Below are 25,831 nucleotides of genomic sequence, written 5' to 3'. Positions count from 1 at the left end.
TTTTCCCATCAGTCACTGCAAGCTGTTGAAACCCTGATCACTTACTGTTTAAAAAAAAAAAAAAAAAAAAAAAATCAATTCATCAATAGCCTCTGCCATCTAAACCACTCCCATAGACAGCTATGGTTTTTGTAGGAGATAAGAATGTAGGGAGTCCCTTTGACCCATTTTATTTTGCATGTGTTTATGTTCATTTTTTGTTTCTGTGCATTTTCAGCTGGTTGATAGGGTGAAGTGACTGCGACCAAACCCAGACCTCCTGTTCTCTTGAGTGACTAAGTGTTCAGTGTAAAAAGCACATTATTTGGGCTCATTTAATCTGCATGTAAACCATTAAGGACTAGAGGCAAAGCCTGTAAGGAAGTCAAGAAAGACAACGAAATAACTACTGAAATACTACTGGTTTTATTAAAGTAAAACGTTTATTTTGTAGGAAAGATCAAGTGTGACTACAAATCTGTACAGGTTGTATAAAACAAAATGTTAAAAACTCTACAAGATAAGTGGTGATTGAAGTGTCTATGCTGTACAGTTTCCTGATCCCTGATTGGTGCTCTGGGCCATCCGTCTGCTTGGTTCCCATGGCAGCAGCATCTCCATCACCTCTGCTAAGCAGAGTAACAGTTTCAAGTAACTGCTATAAATACTATATAAAGACATAATATAAAGCTGAAGTGAATGAGTATCAGGCAATTGGTAAAAGTGGAGAAACTGACCTTAAATCCACATTACTTTTTTTTCCCGCCCATGGTCAGATTCTCATTTTTCTTTTTTTGGACCTGAAATTAAAGCGAGATGTGTTTGTGGACCCCGTGTGGGGAGTGTTCCCATCACCTCCGTGTGTTGGGCTTGGCTGGCCCTCCCCAGAGCTCCTCTCACCTCGTTCATGGCATCGTCGATCTGCTTCAGCTCCTCGTATCTGTCCCGCGACTCGCGGAGTGGCTGCACCATCGCCGCCTCGATCTGAGGGAAGAGCTACAGGCACCAAAGGTAGGTCTCCTGCCTCACTCAGGCTGCCTTTGTTCTTAGCAAGCGTCTCATATGTAAGCTGCAACTTACAGCTTTACGTTTGTCCTATTTCACTGTTTAAAATGCAGACAAACATGAGCGGTAACACTTTTTACGAATGCCATGTCTATAAGAATCGATGAACACATCCATAACACATTATAATGCATTCATAAAGCATAATTAAACATGGCTAGAAACATTCATGAAAAGGCACAACATAATACAGTTCAAAGCATCTTTAATTCTCAAACCTGGATTTAATTCTCAAATGCATTATGAAGGTACATACAGTGCATTATAGATGAGAGCTTCAAGTAAAGTGTTACTGAGTGATCAAATAACCAGAGTAAGACACAGTTTGTGTGATTCTCTAAAATTCTTTAAAGAGCACAGGGGTTTAATTATAATCACTGCCAATGTTATATTTATAATGAAACCGCAGGAGATGATGTCGAATATCAGAGGGGAGGTGGGTAGCTTGCAGGGGGGGGCATGTAACTGAGGATTGTAGGAAAGCATTGCACTTTTAATTGGGAAGACAGCCGCGTTCAGCAGGACGCTGCTGAGAGTCACATGATTCTGACATCAGTCACAGTAAGGATGCATCAGGAAATGTGTGGATGATTAGTGTTAAACAGAGTGGATTCTGTACGTCCTCACCTTCATGACGGTCTCAAACATGGGGATCAGGACAAATTTTATGAAGCCGATCTGGGCAGTGGGCTTGGTGACCTTCTCCCTGTCCATGAAGGGGGCCACGGGCAGGCCCTCCAACTTCTCTCTGTCACTCTGGGGGGGGGGGGGATGGGGGTGTGAGGCTGTTAAAGGGGAAGCCTGGCAAAAACTCACGTTCATTACCATGACATTTGCATTTATTCCGCAGATGCTTTGCACCACTGAGAAAGTGATGAAGGTTAAGGGCCTTCCTCAAGAGCCCGACGGTGACATCACCATTTCAGAGCACCACCTGTGCAGGATCACTGAGGGGAACCTTGTTGTTTGTTCTGGTCCCACCCACTGTCCACGACTGGCTGACATCAATGTGCCACCACGGGGTTGGTCAGCATGACTAATTATGCAGTTACTGGCATGCTTTGCACCTCACAGTGTCTATCTCTGAATAGTGTATATTAATATGTATTTATGTTAATACTAAATATCATAACCGTGTAATATTTGCCGTGGATTGCGTGTGTTTCATTAGCACGTAACCGTGAGTGTCATGTAAATTGCTGGCTTCCCTGTCTGTGCTGCTTCTAGTATTAAACCAATAATGGCTGTTGATAATGAGAGCAGCTTCCATTTTAAAAGAGCTCTCACCTCCTTTATTAAGCTGACTCACGCATTCACCACAGTACATTTATTTGCACTGTGCTCCATCAGAAACATTCTGCACCCTCTAAGGTTGTAGTGTGACACAGAACAGAGAAGGTGCCGGTGTTGTTTTAAGTATGTGACCGACTTTTCTCACCGATGTTTTGTCTAGATATTACGATACATATCCACCTTTAGTCTGTCACTGGTCACCTCCTTATTGCAGTGTGTTACAGTTCAGTTACTGTACTCATTCACTTTCCACACTAACACTGTAATGATCCATGCTTGCACGGAGCTGCAGTACAGGTGCAAGCCAGCAGAGCAGCAGCACACCTGCATAAAGTACTCCTCCAGCAGGCAGTCCACCCAGGGCTCGGCCACCTCCATGGGCCGCACCTCATTGGAGATATCACAGCATTTGATGAGCACCATCTTCAGCTGTGGGGGCGGGGCCAGGAAAAATAACAAGCAGACAGGTCTGTTAGGAGCGAGTCTGACCAATAAGGAGAAAGCGTGCAGCATGGGAGGCGGGCTCTCACACACGTGACATGCTCCTCATTGGTGAAGTCAAAACTGTCCACTTTCTGCTTGAAGGAGTCCAGGATCTCCCCATGCCGGGCCATGTCAGTGGCCAGGATCAGCGTGATCGTCCCCTGCGGCATGAGTGCACAGAGTCACCCACAGGGCTGCCAATAGGGGGCGGAACCCGGTTCAAGGGGAGCCCAAAAGGGCCCTCTAACCTTTAAATAATCTGCTGGAATAATTTGTCAAATAGATAACAGATAACTTTATGTAGTATTTGTGAATCACAGAAAAGCTTATTTTTCATCTTCCTAATTTTGCTTGACATAGTAGTCAAAGAGTTTTACTTTCCCTCCCTATAATGCAAAAACCGGTTTGGTTTGTCACGCCATGCTAAAGTCAACAGTGTCAGCTTTAGCCAGCCTCTCCCCTTGCGGGCAATCAACAAGGTGGCAGGTGGTGGTGGCTGAAGTGGCTCTTCATTGGTTCTGTAACATACTTCAGCTGTTTTGAAAAGTGCTATATAAATGTAACATTGATTCATTCGAAAGTCACATGCTCAGATAAATGAAAAAGAAATGTTTGTTGTGAATTTTCCAATAGACAAGAAGCTGTGAAGGAATGGTAGCATGTCTCTAATATGCTGGAGGGGCTTCCCTTTCAGTCACGCATTGTGTGTTACAGCCAGTGAGTGACCTGCACGCAGTCGGGAAATGTGTGGGGGGGCCCTTGGAAATTATCATGTCCCCAGGCAGGAGCAAGACAAATAGCTGGCCTGGTCACCCATATATCAAGTCAGACTGATATACAGAATAAACCATGTATCACATGACAGGAAGGCTATAAGGTGACCTGCATGCAAGTTGTAATGCAAGCAAACAAAGACCGATTTGATAGATTATTAGGAAAACACACACAGACAGACCTGCCGTATCTGCTTGAATGTCTCGGGGTCAAAGTTGGAGAAGATGTTGCAGTCAGGCTGGGAGAAGATCTGAAAGGCCACAGCGCAGTGATGGTTCTCCAGGGGGGAGATGTCATTGTAGCGCACTGCCAACTCTGTCCGCGCGTTGATCTGGTACCTGGGGAGTATGGGGGGGGGGGGAGTCAGGAAGAGTGAGAGGAAAGGAAGAGAATGCGAGGGAATGGATGACAGGAAGTTTGAGGAGTAAATGAAGGAAGCTCTGGACAGGCTCATTTTGAGCAGAACCATAGCGCCCCTGCATACGTGTTGTTGTAACCCGGGTGGTCCAGGTCGTGGCACACAGCAGCGGTTATCAGGATCAGGATGTCCATCTGTGTGAAGCGCTCCTGCGGACACAGGGCGACAGGCCTGCTCACAACACCGCCCCACATCTGCTGCCCTCCTCAGCCAAAAAACAACCATTTCCTATGTGCGGCGCAGTCAGTGCTGCGGGAATCTAACCAAATCACACTTATTTATCCATGCAAGAAAAAACAAACATTCACTTATCCATGGTTCCTTTCCTGAATGGTTGATCATGGTTGGCAGCTTCATGCAATTCCCATAATGCATTTCATCATCTGGACTATGATTATTACCTTTTCATAAGTCTACGGATTTGTGGGAATGAAAAACTAAGTGATTTAAATAGAAGTGATTTAAAAACTACGGGTAAGATTGGTTAATATAAACAAGATCATATAAGAATGTTGTTTAACACCAACTGACAGAGAACGTGAATGCTGGTGCTCGTGTTGACATGGAGACCAGTAAAATACTGACGAAGGACAGACATTTTTAATACAATGAGGACAAAAACGTCTTTTGGTGATGTCAGAAACCCACAGATACCATGTAAGCCAATTTCCTTTAGATACACAAAGTGTTTCTGTATTTCTTGCATTCCTCCTTGTAGATAACATCTCTGCTGACTCCCTAAGATTTACGGGATACAGTGTGGGCTGGTGGCCACTTCAGGTTAAAACACCAGACCATGTGCTATTTAGCACAAGCTACTGTAGTTCTTTTTTTTCCCCTCTGTGTCCTTAGGCCCAACCTGGGGCCTATATATACACATTTCTATCTTGAGACAGCTTGAGGGAGTTTGTGAGATCAACAAAAATGCCTTGATAAACCAAAAAAAACGGGAACACATATAATTCTACTAGTGCATTAACACAGCATCAATGCTGCCATGTAGCTGCGACAGGTGTGTTACCTGTAGGCTGCAGAGATGGACCATGCTGTACATCATCTGAGTGACACAGAAGCAGTGGCGGAAGTTGTGAAAGGGGTTGTTCCTGTAGTTATCGTGGATACAGAGCTGCCGCCATGACGATAGATGGAGGGGGGCAGGGGAGGGGGCAGAATGACAGCTCTATTACTCTCAGAGCAGGTTTGACAGAAACTGGGACAGGATGACAGAACAAAATGAGCGCCGATAAACTGTGCCACGCTCACCAGCCACCTCTTCAGGGTAATGGGATTGATGCTGAAGTCCTTGACCAGGCCCAGGTCATGATATATGTGCTCTAAGCAGCTCAGCATCTGGGGCGGTGGACCAGAGTGGCGTTACCACAGGAACAGCAGAGCACAGCGTCCCACCTTCAGTCCTTCAATTGACTGATGTATTAAGCAAGAAAGGTGACAGAACTTTTGTGTGTCCCTAACTTTCCATTTCAGGGCTCAGTGATCATGTACCTCTGAACAATACAGAATACATATGTGTATTTCATTTCAGTTAAATGTCTGTGTATTCCTGAATTATAATCTCAATCAAATCTTGTATCAAATCTCTCATTCAATTCTTGTATGTTTTCTCTTATCATATGTAAGAGTGGCATTATATTAACTTTCATATACACATTTCAAGAAAATTATCTATTTGAATCAAGTATTTTACAGAAAATGTAATAATAACTGGAAATTCCCAGTCACTATGGATGACTGATCCAATCCATATTTAAAGAAATAAGATGGGAAAATACACCACTGACAAAATCCAGTCTAAAAGAGATCGTGCACGGATGAGCTCAGTTGGGTTTTTCTCATCCCAAGATGAGTGACAGCCAGCCTGCATCCAGGAATCATTAAACCTTCACAGAAAGTAATTGGAACCGTTTCTCAATAATCTGTGAAAGACATAAAATACTGCATACCTATTTAAAAAAAAACAATGCCTTGAAGTTACGTAAAAAAATTGGACAATTAGCATATTAAACATTAGAATCAAACCCCACATACTATGTGAATGTAACTGTGACCAAATGTGTTTTTTCCCTTACAGCCACAATGTTCCTCACAGTGAAGAGCCTCTGGGCTTTGGGTGTCTCTCTGCTCTCACCTCGTTGGGCTCCCACTGCCAGACATCGAAGGTTGGCTTTCGCAAAGCCTCCACCGTCTCCTGGGAGAGATGGTACTGCACGCACACACGCACACACACACACACACACACACACACGCACGCACACACAGGAAAGAGAGAGACAGAACCGTAGGCTGTCACTTCCGCACCTCACTAGGCTCCCACTGCCAGACGTTGAAGGCGGGTTTCCTGAGGGCATCTATGTTGTCCTGCGAGCTCCCAGCTAACCCACCGTCAGCTGGCTGTGGACACAGCTGCCCACCTGACTGTGGAGGCACCTACTGCTCCTCAAACACCTGTTATGGATGCCAGAGCCTCAGATTCATGGCTTGCAGAGGTATTTCTGAGTTGTCCTGGTCACCCGGTCTGTCCGGGGAAAGTCCATCACAGGAAAATACCTATGCAACTCTCTCCAGCCACCTGCTAAACCCACTAGGGGTTTCTGCCAAATGTACACATCCGTTCACCTGCGCAGATGTTTTACACCTGTATACTGCCATAAGAAGGCCAAACACTGTAACTGCGTACAGAGGCGCGGTACTGGGCTGACGAGCCCTAAAAAATTGGGAACATATTTGGGCTCAATACGATATTGAATGCATATATTTATCGAAACTGAGTTACGACTCAAATCGGGGCTGTTAGGCTATGTTTTATCTTGTGACAAGATTTTTTAGTTCAACTATTGCTTGGTATAAAAAAAACAGTGTGAAAATCACAATAACTGCAAAATCCACACCAATACCACGGCAAAACACCCTTTGTCTCAGTTCCAGTGTAAATACTGTGTTGTGCCTATGAAAGGCAGTATAAGCAACAACCTTAAGCTCTCACCTTGGGGTATGAAGGCATGTCCCTGCGGGGTGTCAGCTTTTTGTTGTCTTCAAGGAAACTACAGCAGACAGGAGGAACACGTCAGCCAATCAAATCAACTGATTAATTGGTCCAGTGGGTAGCAGGTCAATAAGTCAACCAATCAGCAAATGAAGAGAAGGAAAAGGGAACATGAACCGCCTTTAATGTTATACCTTGTTTTATTGGATTTTTGTGGGTGTGAACCTGATTTTACTGGATAGTTCTTGAGTCAGAGCTGTTTTATTATATTTTACTAAGAAATATAGTGTTATTGTGCTGTACGGGATTTTTACATGGCGCAGTTTACATCCTGCTGAAATGTTAACTTACCATGACCACTAAAAATGCTAAGTGCTGAGCTTCCATGTGTTTCCATCTTGCACTGTGTGTGTATCTAAACCGAGTTTCTCAGAGGCCTTTTGTCTGTATGTAAATGGGTAAGGTTTTCTAAACAGGGTCGGGGGAACGCAGACAGCCTCAATGCACCTATACAGCATGTTCCCCCCAGGGTAGCCAATCCAGCTGTGCTCATGAATGCTGAAACGGTAAGTCTGGCCCAGAGGGTCACAAGTGTAACAACCAGCATAAGGACCAGCATGCCCTGCCATGGAAACCAAACGAAAGCTTACAGCACACACTGGGAACAAACCAGTGTAAAAGCCAAGCCCCGAGGGAATGAGGCTAACCAGACTCATTAATAATTATTATTAATTACAATATGGCCTCTTAATAATTTTACTGCAGACATTTAAAAACTTTTAAAATACAAAACTGCAATTTTACTACTATGTTTGTAACATTTAATTTTGCATACATTTTTTTTCCCCCTGTTCATTTTAGATACACACACATATGATATATTTGTGCTGATTGCCGATTGCTTTATGTATGAATATAATATTTCAGGTACCTAACATAAAGCCACAAGGGACCTTAACGGAAAATAATCTTGAACTATGCATTTACCTGTGCATCGTTATTGCCGAAAGGACAGGATTTCAGACGGGTGTCTAACGGCTTCCGAGTGACTGACCTGTTGTTCCGAGATGCCATTTCTTCTCTGAGCTTCTTGATGTCACTGCGACACTTTTCGATCTCCACCACTTTCAGCCCCTCCACTGAGAGTGATACAGGAAAGTTACCAGAAGAGACAAGAAAAAGGCCAAAACAGATCGGAGGATCCCCGAGTAACGAAAGGGAAATGGAAGGAGACAGAGGCTGACAGCAAAGAGACAAGCAGGGACAGGTAAACACGCTGACTCTGTGTGTGTGTGTGTGTGTGCATGCATGCAGTTGAGAGAGAGAAATCAGGTATATAAACATACTGACTCAATGTGTATGTGTGTGTCGAAAGACAGCAAAGCACATCGTATTCTTCTACAAATAATACGGACAGCCAGACCTGCTTTTGTCAAGCCCAACTTTTACTTTCAATGGACGACAGAGCAAAATGTTTTTTTCACGGCACATTAATAATTTATCTGATTAATATTCACTCTGTAGTATTTTGTAGTTCAGTGTTTCACTTCTATTCAAAATTAGAGCTTCTCCTAATTCTTGGAGCCTTAGTACAATCATTCTCCCTGTTCCTGTCCAGGGGCCCTACTCTCACATCAGGAACATAAGCGTTTTTTGAGCATAAATAGTTACGCACTTCTGAAATACATGTATTCTCCTGTCTGCAGCATGGTCTCATGCCCACAGTGTATATCCAAAAGTAATAAAGTGGGGCCGTGCAAGAAGTCAAATTAATTCATCAAGTAAGAAAAGAGAGTCTTGCCCTCAGTGATTTTGCCTTTGAAAAACATGGAACATGGACTTTTTAATTTACCACTTGCATCTAATTAAAATCCTCAGAATTCCTACGAGACTTCTGTGATTTTGAAAATGAAAGGATGATGGGGAAGCTAACTACGCTTATATTGTGTTTAATAACAAAGCCATATACTTTTTGGGCTTTCGCTTTTTTTTATTTTTCATTTTTATTCAAGTCATGCAAACAAGCAAATATGCCTAGCCAATAGATATGGTGTAAAACATTAGTAACATGGACTGAATGTTTAGGATGCATTGTTGATAAAATAATAATTCAATCAACTACACCAGACAAGCTTATAGGGTACAGTGTAGGCTGCGATGTATTCCAAACCAATTTCTAGTTAATGTCACTGAACCTAAACCCACACACCTACCCCATTAGGCACAGAATGGTTACCATTCAGGTGAGTGTCCTGGTCAGGTAGTTCCTCCATTCTTTGCGCCAAGGCGTAATTGTGTAAAATAAATAAAGTATGGGCTGAGCCCAGATACTCAGGATTTGGCCGGCTGAGTCACACACGACTTGCACATTAATGCTGTGCTTCTGTTTCCTGTTTCTGAACATTTGTTCATTTTCAGCAGGAGGCTTGATGGTAACATGTGTACGGTCTATGACATTTGGGAGGCCAGCCAACTGATAAAATGTTTCCTTTATTGTCCTCCTGTGGTCTTTAATAAAGGCGGTAATGTGGAGCAAAATTTCCTCAGCAAACTGTGCCAAGGGCCTTGACACGAGAGCCTGGGAAATGTGTTCCACGTCAGCAGCCACTGTCTGAAGATTCAGTTGCCAGGACAGACAAAGCGCTTGTCACTTTCATGAGGACTGACAAGGAATTTGGGTGGTTGTTGGACTGGACAGCCAAGAGTAGGCATAGAAAGATTAGTGTTTCACGATCCACTTGGAAAGATGCATTGCATTCCGTGGCCATCACTGGAAGTAGATCAAGACGAGGGCCGAGAATTATTGGTCGTCTCTGCCTTTGCCCCCTTTTCTGTCTGTCCCAGTCTCGCAGGAACACAAGCACATGCAGCATAGGCATGGCGACTTAGGACTGCAAGGACACATAACTTCCTTTGAGCATATTTATAATTATCTTAATTGTCACATATGCTGAATCCAGCCTTAGGGTAACATACTTCCATTCATCCACTTTCTGTATCCACTTGTCCTGTTCAGGGTCCCAGGGGCCGCAGCCTGTCCCGGACGTTACGGACGGGAGACAGGGAATAACCCAGGATGGGGTGCCAACTCATCACCGGCACTGATAATATAATTATATATACTGATATATTTCTATATACCATGGTGTTACATAAATTATTCACATGCATTTTGGTTTATAAAATTAATGTCTACAGATATAATAAATGTAAAAAGTTTTGGTATTTTGCTTTCTAAAAAATGTAATATTGCATTTAGCCATGTAGAGGTGCTTTATTTAATATAACCAGAGTACATAGATGGGAAAAGTCAGTGGCAGGATGTACATGTCATTTTTATGTGACATGCCCATATAGTGATGTTTCTCCATCAAAACTGCATATCTACCTTTGTGGTGCAGACTTAAGTCAATAGTATTCGCTTAAGTCAAAAAATAGCACACAGCTACATGCATTGACTTAAGACCATGGTAGAATAGGGCCCTAGGGTAGATGTAAATTTGGAATATTTCTTTTTGGCCACAGGTTATCATAGCTGATCTTGGGGACTTTATCTTTAGGATAAGTCTCCACAGTGACTAGGCCTCCTACACATTCTAGTGGAGACAAACAGTCTCCAAGGAAACGGAGGTTAGGATGGGTTTCCGTGGAAACGGTGACACAATGGCATCCACAATCATGTTTTACATTTGTGAATTTGCCACCCTGGAGAACCCAATTCACTTAACGAAAGCACTATGCACAGCTCACACTATGTGGTGCCAAACCTGGGTCCTGCACACATACAGACTAGTATAATGGAGTTTATTGTTTACAGGTGCAGAGCAATGTGGGATAATAGTGGAGTTAGTTGTACTTTGGACCAAGGGTCAGGGGGTCATTGTCCTACTGTAACATTGCTGTTGCTGGTAGAACATAGTAGACCCATAAAATGTTTCTGAGAAACAGCTGTGTAAATGTATGACAGGGCACAGATTTGTGAGCCCCAGAAAAAGACACTGATCCAGCAAACAAGTCCCATCATATATTACAATAAACAAAACCATTGTTAGAGTGATGATGACAAACCCTTGGTTTTATATGACTCTTCTGTCAGGTTCTCTTGCAAGTTGGTGCCAGTGTTTACTGATCTTCATACATATTACCCCAAGGGACCTGAACATTAGACAGATTTTCTAAAAGTGCATACATATGCTCACACACAAAAATATACCTACAAGGAACCATAACAGAATTTCCAAAATGTTTAAAAGCTACTCATTTTCAGACAGGCCATAATTTTATAATATTTGGTTTTCCTCTAAAAGCACAAAAGGCATGAGGTGTTTTTATTTTATCCTCCCTTTGGTTTTTAGGTGTTTACAATGTTTTTTCTAATCGAAATGTACCTTATTAAAGCCGTGTGACACAGACACGGGGAACTACTGGAGATTCTGTGCATTTTCACGGCCAAAGCGGCGACACTCACGCTCGACTCTTTTCTCCAGCATGGCCAGGCGGTTGGTCACCTCGGTCTTCAGCTCGTTGATCTTGAACGCCCTGTGGAGAGGCACATGGCGAGAGGATCAGCGGCCGGGGGCGACCCCGCGGGAACAGCGGCGGCAGCGGTTATGTCAGCAAACGCCGCCTACCTGGAGAACTGCTCAGCCACCTGGGTCAGAACGTTCTGGAAGAGCTCCTCCTTATCTGGATGCCAAGCAGAGCAGCATTAATCTCACAGCACTCCTTCATGAGGATAAACTATGCAAAAGGGAAAGGAGCTGCGGGTGTGAGCCTGTGAAGGCAGCAGCATGCCGTCCTGCCCTGTCATACAACCCTCTCCTTCTGTCAAGGAGCACGGTACATAATATCACCCTAACACACATGCACACGGTGCCCTGGCTGTGTTATATAAATCGGTCTGTTTATTTAAGGTGAAGGGACAGAGAGAGGGAGGGGGGGGGGAGCGACAGTGGCAAAGAGAGCGAGGGGAAGCAGAGCTTAATACATGTGAAGAGACTTATCGGGTGTTGGCCCCACTCACCCCCCTGAATGCCAGATGAGTCTCCACAAAGAACCTACCCTTATATAAGGCCTCCAAGCATTAATTAGCTCTCTCTCTAACACACACAGAGCTCAGGGACTGAAGCAACAGCCTGCCATTAGATGACAGCTCTGCCATGGACAAAGGTCATTCAAAGCTGGAGCTGCGAGAACGCGACACTTTTTTGTGCACTATTATACCAACAGAGGTGAGAGGTCAATGGCCAGGTCTGTGAGTCCAGGAAACCAGCAAGCAAGTGCGTCATCGCCTGGAAACTTATGCTGTCAGGCAGCCATAACTCATGCAGCTGAAATATGTGTGTGGTGAGGAGAAACAGCCGAGGTCCTATACTGCTAGACACCTGACATTAAATGCGTCCCGGAACAATCTGTTTGATTTTATTACACACAAACTGGTGATGTTGTTGTTTAACACAAATATTTTGTGGGTTTTATTGGTTATTTTTTGATTATTCCCAGTAATGGCTATAATTTACTATTTTTCACTTATCGGGTTTTGATTAGAATCAAAACTGGCCCTCGATTCCAAATCCAGGTCTTGTTTTCAGTTCTCCCAGGTGACTGGTTCTGACTGGGCAGACGCTTCATACCTGGTTCACAGGTAAACGAGGGCTGGAAAACCAGCAGTGCTTGAGCCCTGAGGACTGTGATCTGAATAGCCCTGGAATAAGGCTCTGAAACTCAGTACAAAACTGAGAGCCCATATATTCCTTATATCTAATGTGATTGTGATGTGTACAGTGATAGGTCAAAACACATCATACTTGTTAAGTGTGGTCTGGACACTGACTAAGGCACTCACCAGCCAACTGTCCACCAGCCACAGGAACCACTTTGTATGGTGACCTTCAACACAAGAGTATAGAGATGTGTCACTAGAACAACCAGTGATGTTTCATCAAAACAAACCCCCCTTCCCACCAGCTACAAGGAACCACCCCCCACTCATGTTCAAAGCCCTGGCACCTTCTACAAGTGTGTGCAAACCTTGGTGGGAAGTGTGTGTGTGTGTGTGTGTGATTAGGTTTATAGTACATTGTGGGGACGAAATGTCCCCCACAATGTGATAAAAGTCTGATATTCTGATGATGAAGGGAACCATTTTTCAGGTCCCCACAAAGATCTGTGACTGCAATCAAAAAACTAAAAATGCCAAAAGTCTCATATCTTGTTTGGTTACTTATGGTTAAGGTTAGGGCTGGGTAGGGGTTAAGGTCGTCATGTTGAGATTAAAGTTTTCCCTGTAGAAATGAATGGAGAGTCCCCACAAAGATATAATTACAAATCTGTGTGTGTGTGTGTGTGTGTGTGTATGTATGTGTGTCTGTCACTGTGTGTGTGTGTGTGTGTGTGTGTGGGTAATGTATATATTACATTGTGAGAACAAACTGTCCCCATAATATGATAATGTGATTAAAAACATGTTATTGTGATGCTGTAGGGACCATTTTAGGGGAAACTCAGTTTTATAAATATGTGACTGCAGTCAAAAAACTAAAAATGCCCAAAGTCTTATGTTTAGTTTGGTTACTTATGGTTACGGTAGGGCTGGGTAGGAGTTAAGGGTTGGGTGAGAAAGATGGGCAGACCCATCCCATCCATTATGGGATGTCCCTTAGCCGACTCCCAGAAGGCAGTGCTGTGACAGGTAGCGCAGGTCTTTCTGTGAACCTGCCTCTCAGTGCATCTCTGTAAGTGCATGTGAGTTTGTGTTTTTTACAACAGTTATGTGTTATGGGGACCTTCATGTCCCTAAGCAGAAAGCCTGTGGGACCTTTTTATTTTTATTTTATTTAACCATTATTTAACCAGGTTTGTCCCATTGAGATCACAGATCTCTTGCAAAGGAGACCTGGCCAAGGTAGCAACAACACAGTGTCAGTACAAAATCTTACATAAAATTACATAAAAACATACTCAAACCATACACCTGCACACAGACAACGTAGACTTCAGAGTTTTGACCAAAACTTTAAATTCATTCAAGGGTATTAAATTTTGCATACGAAGTTCAGCTTGAAGAGTGTTCCATGTGCCAGGTGCTGAAAACCTAAAAGCTTTCTTTCCCAATTCAATTCTTGGGGTATATCCAAATGAGAGAAACAGCATCTTATCTCTGCTGTTTGTCTAGTTTATCCCTTTTTTAATCAATTCTGATTGCTTGAAGTTAAAAATCTTCATGAATAGAGTGGAATACAAAGACTGGTCAAACGTATGTGGATGCCTGCTTGTGTACTTATGCATATGTGAGGTACATGTACGGTTCAGAATGCTGGGAGGATTCTACAAGACTACAATATTCAAGTACATTTACTTTGTTCAGCAGATGTGTGGCCACTTGTGGTCTCCAGTATTCATGTAAACACGTCTCTGTAATTACGGTGCATAAGGCACAGGTACTGGCTGTGCGGAATGCAAGCAGGCAGGGGTAATTCTCCTACCTTTCGGAGTTGTGTGGCATGGTGGGGTCAACGGACACCATAGCACCAGTGACATCCAGCAAGAAAATGGTAGTGTTCCTGTCAGACACAGCAGGCGAATACTAACATTTCACAGAATGGCCAAAGCAAAACAGATCATAGCTTTTTGGTGGAGTGAAGTTTTAGCCTACATAACTTAGACATTCTTATCTGAAAGAATACCTTTACACATTTTAGGCATTTTACCCCAATAGCAACACTTGACAGAGGGATGACATACCCTATATCAACAAAAGTACTGGGATACACCTCTTAATCATTGAATTCAGACCCATTGCCACAGGTGTATAAAATCAAGCACCCAGCAATGCAGTCAGGTCTACAAACATTTGTGAATTAATGGGTCATTCAGAAAAGCTCAGTGAATTCAAGCATGGTCATAGGATGCCAGCTTTGCAATAAGTCAGCTTGTGAAATTTCTTCCTTGCTAGATATTCCACAATCAACTGTAAGTGGTATTATTGCAAAGTGGAAGCGATTAGGAACAACAGAAACTCAGCCACAACGTGACAGACCACGTAGGGTAACAGAGTGATATCGCCGATTGCTGAGGCGCATGGTGCATAAATGTCGCCAAAGCTCTGTTGACTCAATAACTGCAGAGTTCCAAACTTCCTCTGGCATTAACTCCAGCACAAAAACTGTGCCCTGGGAGCTTCATGGAATGGGCTTCCATGGCTGAGCAGCTGCATGCAAGCCTCACATCACCAAGCGAAATGCCAAGCATTGGATGGAGTGATGTAAAGCATAGAATGTAGAGTGACAAGTCACAGTTCTCTGTCTAGCTGTCTGATGGATGAATCTGGGTTTGGTGGATGCCTGGAGAACGTTACCTGCCTGACTGTATTGTGCCAACTATAACATTTGGTGGAGGAGGGATAATGGTATGGGGCTGTTTTACAGGGATTTGGCTCGGCCCTATAGTTCCAGTGAAGGGAACTCTTAATGCTTCAGCATACCAAGACATTCTGGACAATTCTATGCTTCCATCTTTGTGGGAACAAAAGGCCCTTTTTTGTTCTAGTATGACTGTGCCTCAGTGCACAAAGCGACGTCCATAAAGACACAGTTTGGTGAGTTTGGTGTGGAAGAACTTGACTGGCCACACAGTGCCCTGACCTCAAATACCTTTGGAATGAACTAGAACAGAGGTTGTGATCCAGGCCTTCACATCCAACATCAGTGCCTGATCTCACAAATGCTCTTCTGGATGAATGGGCAAAAATTCCCACAGACACACTCCAAAATCTTGTGGAAACCCTTCCCAGAAGAGTGACAGCTGCAAAGGGGGGACCAACTCCATATTGATACCTATTGATTTAGAATGGGATATCATAAAATTTGGCCTGTTGCCCCAATAATTTTGTCCATATTATACTAATTAATGTCAAATGGACCGGCATCCAAACCAGGGTGTTCTGGGATAAGCTCAAGGCTCGTCATGACCCTGTAATGGGTGATGAAAAATGGAAGAATGGATAATGGACCATAAATAATTCACTAAAAGGTCCAAACAATGGAACTTCAGAAATGACATGACCGTGACATGACCGTGACATGACTGGGCAGATACAGTGATACACAGAGCCTACACAAGTGAGCAGGGACAGGCGGATATACCTGGGCAATCCCAGTGCAGAGCAGAGCAGCTCCTTGATGTCACAGGGGCTGCAGAAGCGACTGAAGACCACCTGGACCACATGGGGAGACAAAGAGTGCGCTCATAAGATTAGAACCAACCCCCCCACTGCCAAAACACAGACTCATTTTACCTTGAACATGAACTGGCACGTTCAGGGAGGACAGAAAGTGACCCCAGCCCACTCGGAAGTGGGCCTCAGCTGAGACCCCCAAGGCTACCGTGAGCAATAACAACACTTGTGGTTCCAAACCCATGCAACTTTGACCGGGATAAGCGATGTCAAGATGGGTTGATGGATGGTGTTTCTAAACATCCTCACATTGAAATCTGCAATAACTTAATAAACATAGCATTCCGGTATGTTTACGTAATATTAACCACATTTATCTGTGAGGGTGGTGTGTGGCTCAGGCTCGGTGCATCAGGACCCTGTGTTTGGAAGGTTGCTGGTTCAAAACCCATAGTCAAAAAAAAAGGTTTTACCATTGGGCCCTTGTGCAAGGCCCTTAACCCCAACTGACCCTCCTCCCTCAAATGTACATTGGTTTGGATAAAAGCATCTGCTGAAAGGTCATCGAAGTGCTACATCCAGGACATCACAGGTTTGCGAGTTTAAGCAATGAGACTCAATTAGATAGAGAATGAAGGAGGTCTGAGTTTGGCAGGAGAGACTTCAGACAAATAGGAAGCACTTGAAAAGTCTGAGAATGGCAGGTACAGGCAGCTGGGAAAGACAAGGAATTTATTTGGTTCAGCCACTAGTCCCACAGCCTCAAGTCAATCGTGAAGAGCAGAGTGTCTCACTGTGCTGGCGTATTCCAGATCATATTTCGATCGGCTGATTTTTTACATCAAATTACTTCCCTTAACAGTTTTCCTGAAACGGACACCCTCTTGTCCACGCTAGGAGACATTTCCAGTGGGGAGAGGCAGACTCTTCAGATGCACTCATCTGTGCTGTGCATCTGCATACAGCTCTGGCCGGTTTCCCAGCAAGTGCGGGCTTTGATGTCCCCGGTAAACACACTTTACTCAGTCGGGCCCTCAAGCCGCAATTGGTGTTAATTTAATGCTACACACTCCATTCAATCGTCCGTCCATCTCAGCACATGGAAAGACACACAAAACATGTTAAAAACCACCAAAATAATTTCAAAGCAGCTGTTGTGAGACTCACACTAAAGCTGGTTCCTCTCTGGTCACAATGCTTTCCTCGATGAGAAGGAAAAGAACAATCAAAGCACAAGTCGCCCACAATCCTCCCAGCCCCTTCGCTAGGCTGGCCGCTGCTTATCCGCACGGTGAAGCATGCAGGATTGTGTTAGCCTGCTAGAGTGAAGGAACCAGAGCTAACCTTGCTGCAGGTCTGCAGGCCTGAAACAGAGCTGACATATTTGAATCTCCATTTGCACAAACATAAATTGCAAAGGTATGCAAATCTGTACATGTCAAAAGAGATAATTCCTTTTCTTTTTGCAAACCCTTTTCTTCCACATGCAGTCACCCCTACATTTGCTGTGTGAATCAATATTAATCTGTTATATTAAATAAAACTAAGGGAAAACAAGGGCTGAGAATGAGGCCAACAGATGGAAAGGCTAAGGAGCCCAAATGAGTGGGAAAGGAAGGTTTTCAGCATGAAAAATCAGAGAAGTACTTTTGTTATAATATAAAACGAGAGACCACTGGTAGAACTGGATCTCATTTTCATAAAAAGCAATAAGCACACAGATACACTACAGATTGAACAAGTCCTGTAAGGGCAAAATATATTCTGAACTGCAAAAGAACAATGGTGAGCTGTTGATGGTGCTGTTACAGCTTACTATGTGCTTGGTCTCTAGCTTTGCAATAATTGCTTTCTTTGTGGCAGAAACGAACTGCAAAGGAAAATATACATACTGAAATGGAGTCTATCTAACAGCAAAGACACCTAGTTAATGGGTGTTCTGCAGGTTCTGAGTCATACTGTACTCCACTGGTTGATTTGTATTGCTGCAGTGTCACTGAAGGATCTTACACAACCATGTTGAGAAATGTGCTCCTCTCCTGAGCCTTGCCTACCTTCCCGTCAATGCCTTCAGGATAAACAGCAGCCTATAACTATCAAACAGATCATGAACAAAAGATAGATGCTTGTCCAGGTTATGGTTTCTCACTTGAATTGTCCACCCTGGCTGAATTTTCTGTTTCCCCATCCAATCACTCCTACTCATGTGTAACAATTCTCCATGAATTGTGATCAACCTCCCCAAAACCTTCACATGGTTCGCCCCTCTTTGTCTGCATTGGAGGTCACATTTCACATTTAAAGTCTTGGTACTTGCATACAAGGTTACCAGCACTGCCATTTCCACCATCTCAACATCACCGTGGTTGATCGTGTCAAGCTCTCTGGGCCAGAAGGGAAATCAGATTCCCATCTATCTTTGCCCTTGACCCTTGTGTAGTAAAAATACCTTTTGTTGGGCATTAGAAATGCGGAATGTCTGTGGTTTATTTACTTTACTGAATTCTCCACTACTCTGTGAGTATTTAAACACATACTGTATAGTTATTGTACTCATTTTCATCAAGCCAGTCACTAGAATTCTGCCTGTGTCTCCTTATGCTGCATTGGCACTATAATTAATATTATTTTGTCCTTCCTTATTTTTACAGTATTATGTCTCACATAAGCAGAAACACTGCATAGACTCTTGATGACTATGCATTTGTATTGATTTTTCTTTTCTTGTTTGTTATTTTTTATGTGCATGAAAAATACATGTTACTGTAAGAATACAGTGCCGAAAGACCACAGAGTCAACTTACTAATTTAATTAAATTTGCTTAAAGATCTGATAATATCTGTGTCCTGCCCAGTTATCTGAAATGACTGCAGATGACACCCTAGGAACAGACACAGATCATCTAAATGTCACACAGTGGCCCAAACCTCCTTTGCTCCATTTGACCCAGGATCTACTCTCCCTAACATAACATGTGCTGTTGCGTCCACCAGTCATATCCCTGTAAAAAGGAGGCTCATCTGCGGGACTGTCGCACAACAAACAACCGGAAAGCCGGCAGCACACCAAATGTCTCATATCAGTTAAAATACTGCTTTATGCGTGGTCTTTCCTATGGAGCTGTAGTTTTCTATTTGAGGATGTCCCTAAGGGTGTTTTACGACTATTAGCGACTTCTTCCACCCCCCAACAACCTTATTTCCTTATCTTATGCAGGATGTTACTAAAACAAAGATCTAGATGGTTCGGTTATTACCAGAATGCAGTGTCCCTTTAAAAAATACATCAATAATAAGGCAAACAGTCGTGCGCGCGCACACACACAAGAAAGCACCTTCTTTAAAACAATGCTCCACATAACTACTAGTGACAATACAACAGTACTTAACCCACAGCTTTCAACTTTCTTATTATCCCCAGTAGTTACCCCTTCTCCTAGATCAGTGTTTAAGAAAAAATAACGGGAACGAAGACACTGGTCTCAAGCATATAAACCAATTTCTGTCAAATGCGTTTGATGGGATTTTACATACAGAACTGCTTTCATTATATATTTTTGTAAAATATCAAGAGATAACCGATATCGATGGCACACTGGAGCTGACGAAGCGAAGGAATCAGGGACACGGGTTGTAAACGCCGTTGAAAATACCTTTTGCGATCTGCCATCGACGTCCAGGTAGATAACGCGATACGCCGAAGACGCGGATCCCATCTCCGCCCTCCGATCGCTGCCACAGACCAGCGTGCCGTCTTAGCGATCACAAAATGAGCCTGGCCTCTGTGCTAAGAATTACAATAATACCTTGCCAGCATCTCTTCTCAGTCACCTTTCCGTAGGACTCCCTAAACTCCCACCCCATACTGCCCCTCCCACTCCGCCTCCCCCCGCCGGCTGTCAATCCCCTGACTGTACAGCTGTACTGGACAAAGTGAGGGTGTGGGCAGCTTTAAAAGCGAGTTATAAGTGCAGTAAGGATGCTTCATATCGTCATAGTTACCCCACTCGTCAAGAATGAAAAGCGGCCTCTGGCATGCAGTTTCCTCCTTTACAACAATTACATTTATTATTACTGTAAATATAAACTGTTTCGACTACGTTAGGACAAAATGAATAGATTAAAATATAACTGAAACCTGGAAGATCTGGGCACGATTTGTAAACTAAATAAGAATCGTTCTCGCTTTATTATTTGATATATCAGTTGCGGGAAAATTATGTGGACTAAAGAAATGTGTCAGTGGGTTTTCTCCAGACAAACCTCATCGGTGAGGGAATGGATTTCATTATATGGTCTGGTGCTTTCTGGGATCAATACACTTAATTAAACATCCCGAACCTTCTGCCACGCGGTTATTACGTGAACCATTTGCGTCACAGTCAGCCACAAAGACCCTGCCGTATGAAGTTATATGTATGTCTTTGAAATTAAGAACAACTTCTTTGGGAGTTACGTTCATATTTACTCATATAAATGATCAAAATATCATCACTGCCTGACATATGCTCAGGGATTCAAATGAATGAGCTTGCTGTTCTGTCAGATTTGCATGTGTACCCTTCCACTGTGACAGTTTGGCAAATCCCGTCACCTGCAGCTGGAAGTGAAACAACAGCCCGCTCTGACACTTAGCTCTTTCTGTAGACCTTTTCTAATAAACCATCCCAACACATGGTCCAAAACTGAAGGCCAGTGTTCAGGAAAATGTACCTATAATCTCACCCTTTTAAATAAAATATTTTTTATTATACAGCTGTGCAGCTAGATTAGTATGTCACAAATTTTCACGTTTTGATATTTATTTTCATATAATTTTGGTCTTTATGCCATTGAATTATAAACTATATACAGTATATTGTATAACAAATCCTGTAACACTGACCAGGAAGATGGATAGATTGATAATATAACTATGACATGACACATAGTGCCATAATTTGAAATTTTTATCCCATAATGTAATAATGTGCATCACATTATTACATTTTTATTATGCAATAAAAAATAAAAGCATAGAGAACTCCACTGCCCTAAAGCATTTTTTCCAACTTAATGGAGTCAGAGAATTGTGGAAAGGAGATAGTCATACTGTAATTCTCCCAGCAGGGGGCATGCCAATTCCAAAAAGTGAAATCACTCACCTTCTTATTCAGATAAACCTGTAGTACATCACATTACACAGCACTGTGAATCATACCCATCCGGAATTGGCCGAAGGTGACTACCATAACCATGTGTCCTATTGTTCCACTTGTTAGATACAAATAGCCATATGAGATGCATACTGTCCGGGTCTGTACCATCCGGTCCTGCCCTTCATGTCTCCACTCTGTTTGGCCAGCAGGTGTTGTTGGCCATCCTGTCATCCTCTCTGTCTTTGGTCCTTCAGCCTCAGTGTGCCAAGTGTGTTTCCTGCTGCATAGCTCTGTGGCTTGAGCATGTGACTCAGATTATCACTTATGAGTTTGAAGCCAGTCTCACCTTTTGGTTCGAGATGGTTTAATTTTCCTTAGTGTTTGGTATTGTTTTCTTTGTCTTTGCTTTGTGTTCCTGATATAGTCTTCCCTGTTTGTGCCTGGGTTAACTATGCTCTGCTTGTATTTGTTCCTAGTTTTTCCTAGTGTAGTCAGCCCTCTGTTATGTTCCCTAGTTTCTTGTGTCATGTTTTGGTAATTTGATGATTCACACCTGCCCTATGTTAGTCATCATTACCTGTGTATATAAGGGCCTGCATTTTCTCATTTCCCCAGTCTGTTATTGTGCTTTATTACTTTGTGTCACTCTGCTGTTTTGCCAAGTTCTGTTCCTGGCATTGGCCAGTTAATTTGTATGTTAGATTATTGTTTGTTTAGTTGTTCCTTTTCTCATGTTTAGTTCTGACCCCTCCTGGTCCTTTGTTTTGTAGTTTAGCCAAGTGTGTTCAGTGTCCTTAATATACCAATAAGCCATTAGTGGATTGTCACCCTCATTATTGCCTGCACTGTGCCCCCGTAGCTATCACTGTATACACTACAGTGAAAACATCATTTTATGCATATGTACCATTTCCTTTATGACTGCATAAAAGTACAATGGCAGATAAGGGAATGTTGTTCAATTTTAGGCATTTATACTGAACCCCAGCAGTAAAAATAACCATTTCATAATTATATTTCATATTTCATTAATTACATTTGATGTTGATTAAAATATATTAGGTCTACTCACTCTTTCAAACATCTGTACATCGTTTCACCAGCGGGTGGCGAATGAACTGAACCGATCAGTGTAGTGATCGATATCATTTCAAAGTATCCATCATTTTTAGAACGAATCAGACATCCCACCGTAGGCGTATTTATTTTAGAAAGGCAACTTTTATATGAACGTTGGCAACTTAAACATCTGGAACTTTGCAACTGAATGGTTTCAACTATGTAAGTTGCTAACGGGAACTTTTGGGAAACAATGTGACACCTACAACCCCTGGCATAAATTATGGAATCACCAGTCTTGGAGGATGTTCATTCAGTTGTTTGATTTTCTAGAAAAAAAGCAGATCACAGACAAGACACAAAACTAAGAGAATTTCAAATGGCAACTTTCTAGCTTTAGAAAACATTAAAGGAAATCAAGAAAACAACTAGTTATTCAGTAAACGTCTCCTTTTTTAGACCAAGCAGAGGGAAATAATTATGGAATCATTCAATTCCAAGGAAAATAATATGGAATCACCCCTGTCAATTTCCTTCCCCACCTGCACCAGATCTTCTTGTTAATCTGTAGTTAAAAAGGAGTGATCACCCCTTGAGAGCTGTTGCACCAAGTGGACTGACATGTATCATGGCTCCAACACGAGAGATGTCAATTGAAACAAAGGAGAGGATAATCAAACTCCTTAAAGAGGACAAATCATCACGTGATGTTGCAAAAGATGTAGGTTGTTCCCAGTCAGCGGTGTCTAAAATCTGGACCAAGTACAAACAGCATGGGAAGGTTGTTAAAGGCAAGCATACTGGTAGACCAAGGAAGACATCAAAGCGTCAAGACAGAAAACTTAAGGCAATATGTCTTGACAACAGAAAATGCACAACAAAACAAATGGGGAACAAATGGAAAGAAACTGGAGTGAACGTCTGTGACCGAACTGTGAGAAATCGCCTAAAGGAAATGGGATTTACATACAGAAAAGCTAAACGTAAACCACAATTAACACCTAAACATAAAAGAACAAGGTTACAGTGGGCTAAGGAAAAGCAATCTTGGACTGTGGATGACTGGATGAAAGTCATATTCAGTGATGAATCGCGTATCTGCATTGGGCAAGGTGATGATGCTGGAACTTTCATTTGGTGCCGTTCCAATGAGATTTATGAAGACAACTGCCTGAAGAAAACATGCAAATTTCCTCAGTCATTGATGATATGGGGCTGCATGTCAGGTAAAGGCATTGGGGAGATGGCAATCATTACATCTTCAATAAATGCACAAGTTTATATTGACATTTTGGACACTTTTCTTATTCCATCAATTGAAAGGATGTTTGGGGATGATGACATCATTTTTCAAGATGATAATGCATCTTGTCATAGAGCAAAAACTGTAAAGAAATTCCTTGAAGAAAGACACATAAGGTCAATGTCATGGCCTGCAAATAGCCCGGATCTCAATCCAATTGAAAATCTGTGGTGGAAGTTGAAGAAAATGGTTCATGCCAAAGCTCCAACCTGCAAAACTGATCTGGCAACTGCAATTAGAGACAGTTGGAGCCAGATTGATGATGAGTACTGTTTGTCACTCATTAAGTCCATGCCTCAGAGACTGCGAGCCGTTATAAAAGCCAGAGGTGGTGCAACAAAGTACTAGGGGTGTGTTGCGGTCTTTTTTGGTTTGTTTATTTTCAATGATTCCATATTTTTTTCCTTGGAATTAAGTGATTCCATATTTTTTTCTCTTTGCTTGGTCTAAAAAAGGCAACTCTTACTGACTAAATATGTTTCTTTCTTGATTTCTTTTAATGTTTCGTAAAGCTGGAAAGTTGCCATTTGACCTTAACTTAGTTTTGTGTCTTGTCTGTGATCTGCTTTTTGTCTAAAAAATAAAACAACTGAATGAACATCCTCCAAGACTGGTGATTCCATAATTTATGCCAGGGGTTGTACCGAAAATGTAACTTCCGCTACTACGCATGCGCACGCTTGCGACTTTTGGAAGGAGGCGTGCTATTTTTACGGCATCGCGTCACATCGCATCGTCTGTTGATTTTTGATAAGAATGTCGACAGCGAGAAGAGAAGATTTAACCGGATAATGATGGAGTCCTTCGACTTTAAAAGATTTTATTTCGCATAGGCCTTTAATGCCCAATGTGCTTCAGAAGGAGCAACGTAAAATACAGGGTATGGCCATCAATTTTACAGTCAAAGGTGACAATACTTTAATGTTACCATTATGTACTACTCCCAGTTCGATGTGCTGTGAAGTTACTTAAACTAAGCCTGCTTTTTTTCTCCTTAGTCATTTCATTTCTTAATTGTATCAGTGTAATTACCACACACTCGTGTCAGTTATGGCAGCTGTGTCTTGTGGTGCTAAATAAAGCAAATTATATTTGTTTCTGGCAGACGACCGATTGTTTTATTTTGGGCCAAACCGCACAACATAAACATTGCTTATGTTGTGCAAATAAAAGCTCTTAATTATTATTTTGGTGTTATTTTTTTTTTAGAAAATGCTATACATAGGTCACAGCCCCTTGATAAGCAGTATGGGTACACAAGATTGATATACACCCCAATTTTATTACGTTTTCTAAAGAAAAGGCATCTATTCAGCAATACCATTGGGAAAAACCTTATGTAAGATTACTGTCAGGCACTAAAAGCAACGCGCACACAGATGCAACTATTACAATCGGCAAAGCAATATGTTTTAAATACCACAATAAAGTAGGGTGACCAGACAATCCATGTCAGGGAGGACACTTTGAGTTACTTTGGGTTTTACAAACTACTTTCTAATTGAAAGGCTCCTGTGCTCGGCTAAATAGTTTAGCTCTTCTTGTGCTTTGACTGGTTTGTTTCCTTGACTGAAAGACTCATCCAGCTGTTTCACATTAGCATTAGTGACACATGCACATACATTATAGGACTGTCCAATCAGCACACAGCAAGAGCTGAGTGCTCAAGTGAAATCCAGGTCCGTTTAATTGAAATGGTAATTTACAATTCCTGTCCTAGCTCAGAGTGTCCTCCCTGACATGGATTATCTGGTCACCCTACAATAAAGTGACGGCTGAACTAAAAATATAAACATCAATGACCCATCTCACAATACGTGACCAATGAATACATGACATCCACGCCCTGAATCACGCAATCACGGTTTGTTGCAAAATGTGAATACATGCGCAGTATTGGGCCTGTGGAAGTGTACATTACGCATGCGTAATAATGAAGTGCCAGAAAATGTGGTTTCGTGGATGCATGCGTGATGAATGTGCGCGTGCGTAGTAGCGGAAGTTACATTTTCGGTAGGTGTAACATTTTCGGTAGTGACAGGTGTAACGTTTTCTGTAGTGACAGACCGCAGATCGGGCAGCCACAGCTGGTATGAATTGCAGGAGACTTCCGGAACTTCCGGGAGAGGTACAATGTCTGCGT

General features: G+C 42.5%; 1 protein-coding gene across 6 annotated transcripts; it reads right to left on the bottom strand.

Moving 5' to 3' along the window:
• Positions 1-403: 403 nt before the first annotated feature.
• Positions 404-20,040, bottom strand: pde9aa (phosphodiesterase 9aa). Of its 6 annotated transcripts, none has more exons than XM_023792937.2 (20): positions 19,995-20,040; positions 19,842-19,920; positions 16,157-16,227; positions 14,498-14,575; positions 12,859-12,902; positions 11,645-11,699; positions 11,482-11,552; positions 8,068-8,152; positions 7,014-7,071; positions 6,159-6,233; positions 5,276-5,362; positions 5,034-5,138; positions 4,079-4,161; positions 3,776-3,932; positions 2,868-2,981; positions 2,662-2,766; positions 1,672-1,800; positions 880-975; positions 717-779; positions 404-605 (listed from the first exon to the last, which is right to left on the bottom strand). In XM_023792937.2, the coding sequence occupies exons 1-19, from the start codon at positions 20,003-20,005 to the stop codon at positions 729-731; spliced, it is 1,554 nt and encodes a 517-aa protein (XP_023648705.1). In that variant the 5' UTR covers positions 20,006-20,040; the 3' UTR covers positions 404-605; positions 717-728. The 6 variants fall into 6 exon arrangements, 5 of the variants coding, with proteins under 5 accessions (XP_023648705.1, XP_072556592.1, XP_023648707.1 ...); XM_072700491.1 differs by having other exon boundaries at positions 880-963; XM_023792939.2 differs by adding an exon at positions 17,356-17,504 and having other exon boundaries at positions 19,842-20,039.
• Between the last annotated feature and the right edge of the window lie 5,791 nt (positions 20,041-25,831).

The sequence above is a fragment of the Paramormyrops kingsleyae genome, chromosome 16 (assembly GCF_048594095.1).
Source record: "Paramormyrops kingsleyae isolate MSU_618 chromosome 16, PKINGS_0.4, whole genome shotgun sequence".
Classification (NCBI taxonomy): Eukaryota; Metazoa; Chordata; class Actinopteri; order Osteoglossiformes; family Mormyridae; genus Paramormyrops; species Paramormyrops kingsleyae.
The sequence above is the reverse complement of the archived record's forward strand: the minus strand, read 5'-3'. Positions and strand labels throughout refer to the sequence as shown.

Excerpts from the sequence above, each read along its gene's own strand:
- pde9aa (XM_023792937.2), bottom strand. Across the intron at positions 11,553-11,644 it reads GTGGCTGAGCAGTTCTCCAG|GGCGTTCAAGATCAACGAGC; the intron begins GTAGGCGGCGTT and ends GCCTCTCCACAG. Across the intron at positions 8,153-11,481 it reads GCTGGAGAAAAGAGTCGAGC|TGGAGGGGCTGAAAGTGGTG; the intron begins GTGAGTGTCGCC and ends TATCACTCTCAG.